The sequence below is a fragment of the Rhamphochromis longiceps genome, linkage group LG10, assembly GCF_057381845.1.
Source record: "Rhamphochromis longiceps isolate RC_006_pf linkage group LG10, R_longiceps_female_GT1.1, whole genome shotgun sequence".
NCBI classification, from domain to species: domain Eukaryota; kingdom Metazoa; phylum Chordata; class Actinopteri; order Cichliformes; family Cichlidae; genus Rhamphochromis; species Rhamphochromis longiceps.
Window position 1 is genome coordinate 5170410 of NC_140566.1, and position 14254 is coordinate 5184663.

Genomic DNA, 14254 nt, shown 5'->3' on the forward strand with positions numbered 1-14254 from the left:
CTTCCATTTACAACACACACACTGGAGGCTGAAACGACTTGGCAGCCTGGAACAAAAGCCAAAACATTTCCACACACAGACCACAACATCCCCAAACATGCAGTCAATCAGCACTGTGACCCCACCCTCCCCACCTCCACCATGTCAGGCTGCATGCTGAATTATTCAGCGTGCAGCGTCGTACGCCTCAGTTGGCTTTGGCTCTGTCCCAGTCTCTGCCTCTCCTCTGACTGCCAGAGCCTCCTCCTCTTGCTAGCAGCTTCTGAGGCGTTCTCTGAATCATGCTAAATATAGCTTGACTGTAGGTGTGACAGCAGAGTTTTTTGGAAAGGATTATATGACTTTGAGCAATGATTAATTTCTGGTGAGAAAAGTGAGCTTTTATTGGTTAATAAAGCTCTGAGTGAGTACAGAGCAGAGTGCAAGGCAGTGGGTGGATTGATACACTAGTGTCATAAATAAGGAAACCATAAGAAATACATTTCAATCAGACATACATGAGTGTTCCATGTTCCTCAGAAGAGTTTGTCCCATGGTGGTACTGGTGTTAATGAAACTGGAAGGTTTGCGTTTTGTTATGTCACACAGGAGCAAACAGGAGAAGCTGACACACCAACAAAACTAATCACCAGTCTAAATCTGCAGCTTGGTTGAAAACCCTATGTGGCACATTTTGGAGTAATCCCTGCAGTCCCTGATCTGAAACTCAGCTTTGAGTGAATCTGTCAAGCTGATGGAGAGCTAGAAATTTAAACAGAATGATTCCTGTTGTGTGGCTGCAGGCCAGGAAACACAGCAGGACAGCGTTGGAACATGGACCTCCACTCCCTGTAGGCCAGATGACCAACCATGTGTTATAAACACAGAACGTGCTCTTCATGTGCTGCTCTGGTTTCTGATGTGGTTGTGACTGGTTACGTTGGCTTTACTGCATTTCAATTCTTCAGTTTTATTTATAGGAAAAAGCATCACATAAGAAGACTGGTACCACTTGAAGTGTTATATAAAGCTACAGCCACCAGTCAGCTAGCTAGACTCAGTGTGTAACCAGGCTGAAATAGTAAAAAATGTTCTTACTAGCACTGCCCTTGGCACATACTCATCTGTGATATTAGTGCAGTACTAAATGCAGTAATCCCATCTGGATTTGAAAGCATGTGCGACTAGCTCAAGGCTGTTAAAGAAAGGAAAGATTAGATAAAAATCTTATATAGAATAAGATACTGTATCCTGTAACAATATATTAGAATAGAATAGAATAGAATAGAATTATCCTTTAATTGTCCCACAAGGGGAAATTTGGTTGTAACAGCAGCCAGAAAGACACATATATAACAAACAGTACACAGGACACAGAACAGAAATATACACATTTTTTCTTACACATTTACATTAAGGACAATAGTTACTATAAACAGAGTACTGTACAGTTATTAAATTAAATAAAATTAACAACAGATAAGAGGCAAACCCAGGTTGTAGTGTAAATCGGTTGATTAAATTATTGTAGTTAAAGCGCAGATGTAAACATCTATGATTGTTGTTTTGATTGTACAGTCTGACAGCTGCAGGGAGGAAGGACCTGCGGAAACGCTCCTTCATGCATCGAGGATATTAGTTATATTAGTTAGTTAGTTAAAATCTGGTATCCTGAAGGGGTGCACAGTATATTTTGTTGGTCAGAAGGTCCTTAATACTGTATAACAGAATAGAAATCCAACAGTTAGAAAATACAGTACAGTGCAAGTTACAGCATGTTGCCTGAACACTTACAGTACACTCAGTGCAGCTGTGCACTGTGTCTACAGTGTGATTGTGGTGTGTTGTTGACACTTCTAAGCAGTTTTTTTCCCCTGTATTCTGATTTAAGCTCTTTAGTTTTAAAGCAATACCAATGCACTTGAAATCACTTTGTAGCGTACTGCCACATTAATATAAAAAGGCAAACTCTGCGACCAGAGCTGTTAATGATCCTGCAAATTAGAATCGCATTGGCAACAAATATACCTCTGAAAACCCAGAGAGGTGCCATCAGGCTTTGTTAACTTTTAGGAAAACTAGAACTAATCTTTGGCCTGGTGTGAGCAGCCATGACACACAGGCATGACTGGTGAGGTAAGCTGCCAGCTCAATGGAGTCCACTGTGTAAGCAGGCAGAGGCAGTGCCACTGGGAGCAGGGAAACAGGCCTCAGCCAACCTCTGAGTCACACACACACACACACACACACACACACACACACACACACACACACACACACACACACACACACACACACAAGCTCAGACACAAAGGACACTTCTCTCCCAGTTTTTACTTCACTCTGCCTCAGACAGACGCTGGGAGAGTTGGAGAACACTTTGTACAATGATGTGAGGAACTTTATCTAAATCTCTGCTGCGGATACCGTTTAACACGTAGTAAGCTGCACTTCTTTTCTATTGTGCACTGCTGCCCTGCAGCCCTGAACTCCACCACAATGAAATATTGACTGAGTTGCAGAATGCTGAACATAGGGCTGAGTACATGGCTTTTTACAATCAGAAAAACAAATCTATTGAGGGCAAAAGCTGAGGGCAAAAATTGTGTCTTTATACTTCTTTTTGATATTTGCTTGAGTAGGTTTGCATTTTGACATGGGTCTGTGTTGTTTTGCAGTGTGTGGGATGCTCTAACTGACAACTACATCGCCACCTGGGACGGCACCGACTCGGAAGGAATCAACGGCAATATCTCTGACCAGGAGGTACATTTCATGCCACGCCTTCATGTTTAGTTTAAATCTAATTAATATAATATAATATACATGTAGGAATAGCTTTGCACTATTTATATGCAAATTTTTATTCTCATCAATAGTAAAAAAGCACCTTGAGATGACTCTTGCTGTAAATTAGTATTAAATATAAACGAATACACTGAACTGATAGCAAACTATTCTGATGAGCATCCTTAGCACTGTGGTGTAATGTGGGTGCTGAATGAATGGGAAGCTCATTCTCTGGTCCACGCTAATGTTTGTTTACACATTTCATCCTTACATGAACACGTCTGACCCAGAAAATTCACCTCACAGTCAAATATTTACATGTTGGTCTATTCGCTTGCTATGAATGGTTAACTACATTCACTAATTTCTGTGTTTGTAAGGATAATAATGATGCTTTTCTTAAAGACAAATGCTGTGTGTCATTATTTTCCATCTCGATGTGCTAAAATGAATTGTATGACTAGTTTCTGCTCCTGTAAAATTCATTTCATGCTGACAATTGAAAGCATGCCTGACCACTCGTGACTGGTCTGGCATTCAGCTAAGCTCTGCCTCCTCCTCCTCTGTTTCCTTGATTGCCTGTCAGATTCAGCTGGACAGCAGACACTTAGTGTTCTACGCCATGTTTGGACTGGTGAAGGCCAGAGGAGCTGTGGTTATCACAGGAGCAGAGGGTGGCTGTGGAAATGTATCACATTCATGCCTTCAAGCTAAAAGTTTTATACCTAGAGAGACACAAAATATTTAACATATGACAGCTTCCTGTGAGGACAATCTTTTCTCTGCATTTATACCTCTGATTGTTTCTCCTGCCACACTTTTTAAATATTATAAAAATGTGGTTCTATTTAACTCGAAATGAGTTGAGCCACAAAATAGATTTTCCTTTTGTAACATGGATATTTATCACTTTCTCATTATTGTATCAGCATGGAGGAATGGATAAACTGTTAAATGCTAAGTTGATAATAAAACGTATGGTAACAGTGCTTAATTAAAAAAATGTTTGGTACATGCACCATCATATGTGATCATGCTATCTATTTGCTCAATAGCACCACAGACAAAGTATAGCTGAGGCTTAATGGAAACCCATAAGTTTTGAACGTTGCTAGAGCAGCCATGATCAAAGTCAAGAGCGCTGCAGCCAACTTAAAAATCAGAAAATTCATCTTCAATAAAAGTTCAAGAGAAAGTGATGTATTTCTCAAATGTTATTTGAAAAATATAAAAACATAGGCTGTTTCACTATAGCTTGCTAATGCTCAGTCATAGTGACCCATCTGCCACTGGGACACAAACGTCAATACAAGAGCATCAAATTTAGGTCAGGCTAATGAGTAATATCACAAACTAACCAGCTCCTATTCGAATGTTTTATTCACTTTTTTATATCGATAAATACATTTATAAAAAATATTTAACTCAATATACTTGCGAGTCATTTCAAACTGTTCTGTTAGTGCTGTAGCCCATCTACAGTACCTTTGTGGACCACCAGAGGTAATTCATGTATCACTAACGTAAAAGGTCCAGGAAACGTTGTGAGGAGTAAAGATATTTCACAAAAATATCTCCTCCTGTGGATCCTGCTCACAGTTCAGGTTCAGGAGACAGACACCCTCTCTCTAGCCTCCTCCTTCAATTCCACACGTAAACAGGATGCAGTCTATTTACATGCTTTTAAAAATGGAATGAGTAAGTGGTTTTTAAAATGTGATAGTAATGTAACAGTAAATTATGTAAAACCTTTTAAATATTTAAACATCAGACTTAGAAATGAACTCAAGTGGCCAGTTGGGGTCTGGGCTGGAGGGCTGCTCTCCTGATGTGGGGACCAGGATGGTCTGCTTGTCTCCACCCCAGACTGAAGGGGAGGCATCTCCTGAATCTGGGGGCTGATTGCCTATCTGGGGGTTATTGGTGTTTGGACCTGGGAGTAGGGTTGCCAACTCCCTGAAAAATAAATAAGGGACACCTCGTGGCCAGGGCCGGGCAACCCAGTTGTCTTCACCCTTCCCAGTGTGGTGAATTTTCTAGCTCTTTTTTTGTGTGTGAAATTATTTTTTTAACCATTTGACTTGAAGTTGATTTAAGTAGATGTGTATTCTTTGTGATATGAACACATGTGAAACAAATGATCATTTAGCCATTTATTTTTAGCTCAAAATGACAACATTAACACAGTAAAACAGGTCTCTTTCTTAAACAGAAGCCTGTCATGCTTAACTTTTGAGAATATAAGTAAATCTTTCTTTAAAAGCACTCTGTCCTGCTTAACTTAAAATAATAGAAAACAATAGAAAGAAAAATATTCTTGTAACAGTGCACATTTAGTGCATTTAGTACAATTGGCTTCAGTTGAGGTATTATTTCAGCTTTTCTAATGCTAATCAGCTGCTCCTGTTTGTAAACCCGCTTGTTCCCATGATTACGCATCTTAACTCATCATCATTATTCATCTATGTATTACTTTTATGTATTAGTCATCAATTTGTTGTAATCATCTATCCTTGCAGTTGCTTATTACACAAAATAAATTATATTATCACACTTCTGGCCACATAGCGCTGATATTCACTGCACATGCCCATATTAACGTTTTCCAGCCAGGTGTTTTCCTTTTCCCATTCTTCCCTTTCTCTGAGGGGAACAAACATTGCTGCTCTAATGCTGGGCTCACACTGTGCGATTTTTGGCCCATTTTGAGCCGATTTTTGAGTGATCGGACCGATTTTGGCCTTCATCGTGCGTCGTGTAGTATACGTGGGGTAAAGAGAAGTGATTAACACCTCACGACCAGCTCCCGATCATCAATCGCTCGTGAGGGTGTCACCACAGGCGCTCACACTGCTCACGCGCAAACGTAAACGTTGGTGAAAAAGACGGCGCAGCACGGCTGTGCAGCGTGTGATCTGGACACAAGCGATGGAGGCACAACTTGTAGAACTTTGGAAAGCTCATCCGAGCCTTTTCGATGTGGCATCACACAATTATCACGACCACAACAACCGTGAAAACAGTTGGATTTACACTGCTGCTCAATCACAGCTGCCTGATCAATGTTTTTCATTAGCAATTTAGCAAAGTTGATGGTGGTGGTGTGTCTGTGTGAGTGAAAGACAGAGGGAGAGCGAGCGACAGATTATCTGTTATAACCTTCATTTTATGGAGGCACAGTGTGAGCACTCAGGTCGCATCAGAGCATCGGGCGGTATAGTGTGAGAGTACATCGTGACCTATGAACGTCTAACCCCTGCGAGTCAATCGTGCAGTTTGAGCAGGAGCTGAATAACGTGACTGAAAAAAATCGCACAGTGTTTGCCCAGCTTTAGGTGTACTGTCGTCCGAGACTTGCACCGCAGAGTCGGCGTTTGTTTCCCTGTTGGCCATGCTTCTTGTTGTGGTCATCTGTTGTCTTCCGGTATTTTCTCCGCAAGCGACCTTTCCTCGACCAATGAGATGAGCGGTAATCTGAATTGTCATACTCGAATTGTCATAAGTGTGCTGTCAGCTCATTGGTCACAAAGCAGGAGAGGGGCTGGGAATTATGTTTTCAAACAAAGTGTTAATTCCATAAACATTTATAGACTACTTTTGATTCTCACTGTATTACGGGACAAAGTGCGTCCCTTATTAGCTCAATACGGGACGTGTACTTTTGTTTCGAAATACGGGACGATTCCGTATTTTAAGGGACGGTTGGCAACCCTACCTGGGAGTATAAAGTGTGTGTACGGCATCCATTTCTGTGTGTCTCCAAAGAGGGTGTGTGTCTGCCTGTTTGTCTATGTGTACATGTCACCCTCCCCCTCTCTCTTAGAACATCTCAGGCTCCCTCAGGTGTGGGGGCCTATTTCCCCCTGACACATTCCCTGCCAGTGACTGTTGCCCCCATCTGCTGGTGCATTGGTACTTCTCGGTATCTGGGTCTGGATGCTCGGTTCTGTACTGGCTTGTTCCTGGTGGCTGCTTGGTGGGACCTGGGCCCCCTGGATTTGTCTGCTCTTGGTGGGGGTTGGGGTGTCCTTGGGTCTCGGGCTTGGTCTGCTCCGGTGTAGCCAGTGGAGTCTGTGAGCTTGTCGCTGCAGTCACCTGGGGCGTCTGCACTGTGGCTGCTGGGTGACCCCTCCCCAGGGCTCTCCTTTGCTCTTCTCTGAGTGGGAACTGAGTGGGTCCACCTGGGGCTCTCACGCTCTGGAGAGCCTCTACATTTCTGGGGCCCAGGTCTACTGCTTCAGGTCCTGGGGGATGGGGCTGAGCTCCTGACACCCATTATTAAACATTAAATGGAGAAACTTTATGAACACAAGCACGCTCACGCAGACTACTCTACTTGCCAAAGTGAATCTGTCTACCATTTTTTGCTGGACAGAGCAGGGAAAAAATGAACACAACTCCTGAATGAGCTGTCATTCAAACACACCAATTGATTTTTTTTTTTTCTGAATGTGTATTTTCATCAATTACTCCAATGCAAAGACATCAGCATTTGACTCTTGCTGGCATCCTCACCACAGTAATCTGTTGGCATAATTTATCATTTGCAGATTCATGAAAAAGAGGAGGAGGAGATGAATGAGAAGAACGACAATGCCAACTGCCTGAATGAAGAACCTCTTATCACAGCAGATCAGGTCTGAGTGTGTGTGTGTAAAAATCAAGTGAACGGCAAATTTTTTGTGACCAACACGTTTCAGCTTGTGGCCTTCATCAGCGTCATTGCAAAATGTCAAACAGTTTGTGTTTAAATAAAAAACAGGAAACAGAAAAAATCCAAGTGGACCAATCACACCTTCACAAATAAACAAGTTGACCAATTAAATTTAACGAGGTGGTACTGGCTAATTGGCTAATTGGTTAAGCCACAGCCCAAATAGATTCTGGACTGAACCACTACAGATTAAAAGGGGGACACCCCCAAAATGTCTTAAAGTAATACATACTCAAAATTACACAGAAAAATGCAAATAAGTTAAAATAAAAATAAGTACATTAACATTAAAAGAGGGAGAAACAATAACAAAATCTAGTTAAAAACACAGAAACACAAAAGTAAAGTCCACAGAAACTCATTAATAGATAAATCCTCAGTCATGCTTGTAGGGTGTAAACTCTTTAAACAGATTGGTCAGCTTGTTTATTTGTGAATCCCTCCATTTCTGTGTTCAAGGTCATTGAGGAGATAGTTGAAATGATGGAGAATTCTCCAGATCCTGGTGAAACTGAGGAGGATGAGGAGGAAGAGGTCAGTCACTCCTCCTCCAGGACCAATCTGTCCCTGCTAGAAGAGATCAGGCAGCTGTCACAGGCTTCAAACAACAACTGCTCCTATGAAGGTAAAGCTGTGAATAATCCATGTTTCTGGTTATTTCTTATTTTCATTTGACTTATGCAATGTCCTGACTGAGCTGTTTTAACTAATTTATTCTAATGCTATCGTTCAGGATTACCTCGTAGACTAGATATAATAGACTAGACTTCATAACAAGTGCATATTTTCTGTTAAGTAGCATGTCAGAAATGTGATAATTTCCTATTAAAGTCATCCTTTAGGTCAAAATTAAGGTACATACCTCAAGATAGTAATAAAATACCAAAGGTGTGACTCTTATTTGGTATTATCATCAGTTAAAGCTAAAAACTATAATCACCCTTTTCATAAAAGCTCCAACATGAATCCATTTAAACCTAACGCAAAGATACAATGTTCAGGGAAAAATAAGTCTCAAATACAACTATAACTATCCATCTGTGTACATTAGTTATCTCATTTAGTTAGTTTGAAGATGAGAGTTTAAGAGGTCAATAACTTTTCTTTACAACTAAAAACTGTAAATAATAATTAGTTAACCTTCTTAAAGAAACATCAACAGAAACAGCATTAAACATGCAGCACATGCGCATCTGTGCAGGGATTATCAGCTATGTCAGTTAGCATTACCAAGCTAACTTTAGCAAACATGAAATTTTGGCTGCACTGAGAAATCACCATATTAAAAACAAAGTAAAATGGTGGTTGTACAATAAATTAAGCCACCCACAACACTAAATGAGTAAAATAAACCTTTCTTTTTTGGCTACTATATCTAAATGTTGCTTCCATATTTTAGTGGTTTTCAGCTACTTTTACGCTATTTGTACTTCTACTTTTCCACCATTGAGAAGAGCACTCAAAAGGTTACAGATACAGATAGATATTTGGAGTCAAAAGCCTTTTTATATAGTTTAGATTCACAGTTGCAATGTAATGACAAAAAAATTGCCCCGTGACTGACACGATATGTGTGTCATAATATGAACACCCTGCACAATAATCACCTTGCAAATTGGTCACATGTACCAAAGTGGTGGAAACACCTCATGTTTAACCCTTTAAGACCTACCATAGAACCAAGGCCGCAAGAGCTTACTTTATATTTTTACATGCTGTAGTGCCATTTTTGGGAGTATTTCAAGTTGCTATGCATCAATACAACTGTTATAGCCCATATTTTAATAATATGTATGCATTAAGTCCATAGTAACTACATAAATTGCAAAAAAGTGCATTTTTTTATGCAATTTTTGAAAAGCTATATGTGGAAGGAAACTCCTCTGGTTTCATATACAAAAAAAATTATTGCGCTAGCTTACACGGTTCCGTTCTACAGGGATTTAAAAATAGTTACGCAAAACCATGAAGAAACCAGCTGTTTTGTTCACATTGTCTTCTTTTTTAAAATAACTGGCTAACACTCTCTAACACCATTCTTTTTTTCTCGGGAATTTTACTATATGAAACAAGTAAATACTGTACAGTGGACGAATACATGAATACATGGATCAAAGACAAACGTGTTTTTTAGGAAATTAAGTATTTAATAATGCTGATAAAATTATTTTTTTCAAGTATCTGGGGGAAGTGTATACTAATTAAAGAGCCTTGGTCTTATTGTGAAATTTAATTGCAGTTAGAGAGATTTAAATAATAATAAAAATAAAAATAATAATTTCAAAATCGATATTCACTCATGTATTCATTTTGTTATTTCACAATTCTTTTTTAAATGGTGGAGACTTTACGTGCAGTAAATGGACGTTATGGCACTATATCTAGTGTGGGTGTAATATAATATTATTTTCTGCCTCAACATGCATTTTACATGATCAAATTTGTAATTCAAAAAAACTTCCCAGTTGAGCTAAAGCATTACAGTATGAGCAGCCACAGACAACGTCTTTAGGCATCTACGATGTAATATAATGATTACACTGTACCAGCTGCATTGTCAGAAATGTTTCTCCCAAGCTGCTGTTTTGTTTGTGTTCTTTTTACAAAATACTGATTGCACTTCCTTCCTTTATACGCTGAGCTATCATCAGGGACTGCTCATTATGTTATTCATACAACAGTACCTTATTCATATAGCAAAATTACCCTGGGCCGCATTAGTATACATTACTGGTAATTAATACTGTCACAGTGGCACCGATTCCCAATAGTCAGACTATTCAAAGAATATTATTTTACTGTTAGCATCCTGCTTAACTCTAATGATTCCCACAACCTTTCCGCTCTCAAATCCATCCTGCAGGCCTGAGCCTGATGCCCAGCTCAGCGCTTGTTGAGCTGCTGCACCGGGTGGAAGTCGCCATCCGTGAGTACTCAGAGGAGCTCGTCAGCCAGTTGGCTCGTCGTGATGAGCTGGAGTTTGAGAAAGAGGTGAAGAACACATTCATCACGGCACTAATGGAGGTGCAGAACAGGCAGAAGGAGCAACGAGACAGCAGCAAACGCAGACGTCGGGACAAGGCCATGAGCCTGCAGGGGGGAGGGACAGTGCCTGTGAATGGAGGCAACGATAGCTCCACAGGCCAGAAGACAGGGACCATGCTTGTTAAGGTGGGTAATGGTGCTAATCTCAAATATTAACAATATGAGGCATTTTATGAATGTGCAGATTTCTTTTTTAAACTTTTCACTGTAAATTACAGGAAGGTAAAACAAGAATGCCTGCAAGCTCTTCCTTTCCCCATTCTCTTTAACTGTTAGTATAATGGATATCTAAAGGCCATTAGCCTCTAAATTATCTTCCAGGAAAGATTATAAAGTGGCTGTGACCCATCATCTATGTACAGTAACTGCCCAGTGCAGTCCTATCCAGCAAAAGAGAAACTGCCTAATGGATTTCCTCTCCATTCGATGTAGCAGCAGTCTGAGTGCTGTGAGTCTGGCTCTTGGTACCTTACTCTCTGTTACTGAACTAATATGAGCATACCGATGGCTTAAGGAAGTGGATGCAATATATACAATAAATTGCACAATGATACCATGCTGAAATCTGCTGAAGAATAATTTAAAAAATGAATTTTGTCATATGAATTGGTAGTTTGTAATAATGGTCACTATATCTTTGTATGTGTGTGTGTCCTACAGCGTTTCAGCATGGAGGGAATTTCCAACATTCTACAAACAGGCATCAGACAGACATTTGGAAGCACAGGGAATGACAAGCAGGTAAGGTTTAAATGTTTTAAATAAAAAACAAAAAAACCCAAACAAACATGCACAGATGAGCCAACCCATTATGAATACTCACAGATGGAGCAAATTATATAATGACATATTTAGGCGTTCTCGTTTCATTAGACGGTAAGTGAACAGTTGGTTCTTGTAGTCAGCCGTGAGTGTAAGGCGACTGGCCATCCTTAGGCGTAAGGATGGCCAGTCGGCTGTGTCAGAGAACCTCCTGAAACTAGAAAGCCTGTTAGATGCCTCTGGTGAACAGCTGCAACCACCAGCTGGAACCAGCTACATGGTTTTGACTTCTCAAGGTTCACTGGTGCAAAGAAAATAAAGGCTACCTTAGCTGGCCTGAACTCAGCTAATGCACTGTGGAAAGAAGACCAGCAGGTGTAAGGGTGAAGATCTCCAACTGTATACTGTATGTTGACAGAGGTTTTCTCGGTACTTAGATTGGTTTGCAATGATGGACGGTTCAGATTCAAAGTTTGGTGTTCTTAGAGCTATACTGCAAAACAGGAGCCGGACTAATCCTGGTGACTTCAGGCTTAATCCAGTATTTCAGTAGTACGAAGGTGGCTGACGTCATGCCAGGGCACATCTCCATGACTTAACAGAATTTCATGATATTTTGTCAAAAGTAGCTTGACAAATTGATACTACTCTCATGTTACTTGTAATGTAAAGCTACAAGTAACTCACTAGCTTGATTGCACTTTGGTTGAACAAAATTCTAATTTAAACAAACAAACAAAAAAGTCTAATTTAAAAGAAAAGAAAAAGAGAGAAATGTAATCCTTCAGATTAACAGAGGCTACTTATTACTCTCTTATTAGTCTGAGAAAGCCTTCTGAACCTTTATTCTGTTTCAGTACCTAAACACGGTTATTCCATATGAGAAGAAAAGCACCCCTCCATCTGTTGATGACCTGCAGATGCTCACAAAGAGTAAGACCACACCAGAACATCTGTAATAGAGCCAAATAAAAGGCAGAAGTAGTACATTCAGCCTTGTTGTCTGCTTTTTTCATGCAGTACTCTATGCCATGAAGGAGGACAGTGAGAAGGTGCCTACACTGCTGACCGACTACATCTTAAAAGGTAAATGCAAACACAGTCTTCTACTCACTTTTGTAGCGTTTTACACAGCACAGTGGAAAACAGGGACATTTTCTGTTCTTGAAATATTGCCTGTCTGAACTTCTTGGATGTTGGAAACTATATCAAGGCAGTTTGTTCTGTCTTCCTCTTCAGTCCTGTGTCCTACCTAAAGCGCCACCAAGCCAGAGGCAGCAGTGTGATGGAAACTTCCTTCTCCAAGGGCATTTCTGACCTTACTTTCCTCTGGTTCAAGCTGCATGACCTCCCCTCTTTTACCATTACCAACTATGGATCCTCACCATCAACATTATCATATTCACCTCAACTACAACTACTGCCTTTCGCTGAGCTCACTTCCTCCCTTCCCTGCGCATCAAACTCAGGCCACAAAATGGTGACCATCTGAATAACAAGTGGAACAGCCGATTCCCACTTTTAACAGACTTCACTTATGGAGCATGACATAATGACCATAACACCACTTTGGTACAGTGATAGCGTTATTACTGCTTTCTTTTCCTTCATTACTTTACTTTCTCTTGTTTTTAATTCTAACAGAATTTCATTGATTTTTGAAATCATAAAATGACCTCTTAACCAGTGATGGTTTTGTACATTGATTCTTTTCATAAGGACTACACTGTCAGAAAAATTAAACTACATACTGCATCCACACACGTCTTCGTATGGTTTCTGATTAAAAAAGTGATTAATCTGAATACAAAAGCCATGCACTTTTATCTGCCAACTTAGCACTGTTACTCCGTGTACAGGAGCGGAAACAATACTATTACGGGTGCAGTGCAGTGAATTACAAAGCTTTTTTTCTTTACTTTTTGCTTTTTGCTAATTATCCAGTGCTCTTCTGACTTATTTCTAATTTCTTTTTACGTGTATCTAAATATTTGATATGGACTCTGTTTATTTTGTACTTTTATTTACTGTGTCATCAGAGTGACAGGTATCTGTGCATTCATCCCTATCCAACTACATGGAGATATATCAGTGGATATCATCCCCCGATGAAAGAAGCTCATTTCAACAGAGTTGTGCATATTAGCATATTTATGACTTCCTTTGTGTCATGTAGGTGAATGTTACATCGCTAATTGCAAATTCTAATAAACATTCTACCCCAGTTGTGTGTTCATTTGCTTCTGTTTTGCATTTAGTATGATCACTCCTGATAAATTACACAAGTTTTTTTTCTTTTTCTTTTTTCATTTGAATCTATTCTTTGGAAACTTTGACTTTTACAAGTTATCAAAAAAGACAGACAAAAATGTTTATTTCCTCAGGACTACTGTGTGAGTGCAATTTTGACTGGGGATACACATGTAGTTTCTAATATTCCAGTCCAATAATATATATCCTAATATTCCAATATGTCTGGATGTGTTTCAACAGCTGCCAAATGGCCAAGATGCTTTTAGAAGCTCTTATGTTTCTGTAATGTGTCTAAAATTTGGCAAAGACCTTTTTTTTGAGAAGGATCTTTATCGGATGCTGATAATACCTACATTTAGAAAAAAACAGGAATTCAGTGCACAATGTTCCTGCTCACTGCAAATTTATTGTGACTAAAGAGATTATTTAAAAATGATTATTATTTGTTTCAAAACAAAAAAAATTCTCACTTTCCATGAAAACAAACTCTACAATTATAAGTATTTTATCATATTTCTGCCCTATATTAAACAAACACAGATTTATTGAGGACAGTATAAATCAGGCTTACACAATTCAGCCATACGCCACATCTGTGAAATAGTAAGATCTTGCTCAAGCTCTGTCATGATAGGAGGCAATAAGACGCAGGGTTTATTCAGCACGGACTACTTTTATTGAACTGTAGCACCAGTGTACGTGGCTACATCA

The 14254-nt window shown here is 39.7% G+C and overlaps 1 protein-coding gene across 1 annotated transcript in view; it reads left to right on the plus strand.

The window, feature by feature from the left end:
- fez1 (fasciculation and elongation protein zeta 1 (zygin I)) overlaps positions 1–13508 on the plus strand; it is an 18852-nt gene extending 5344 nt beyond the window's left edge. Inside the window, exons 3-10 of the mRNA XM_085419956.1 lie at positions 2658–2745; positions 7320–7406; positions 7943–8108; positions 10347–10654; positions 11189–11269; positions 12148–12223; positions 12311–12376; positions 12530–13508. Coding sequence (XP_085276082.1) covers positions 2658–2745; positions 7320–7406; positions 7943–8108; positions 10347–10654; positions 11189–11269; positions 12148–12223; positions 12311–12376; positions 12530–12546 — 889 coding nt within the window. The 3' untranslated portion in view covers positions 12547–13508. The remainder of the gene's footprint in view (positions 1–2657; positions 2746–7319; positions 7407–7942; positions 8109–10346; positions 10655–11188; positions 11270–12147; positions 12224–12310; positions 12377–12529) is intronic.
- The last annotated feature ends 746 nt before the right edge of the window (positions 13509–14254 follow it).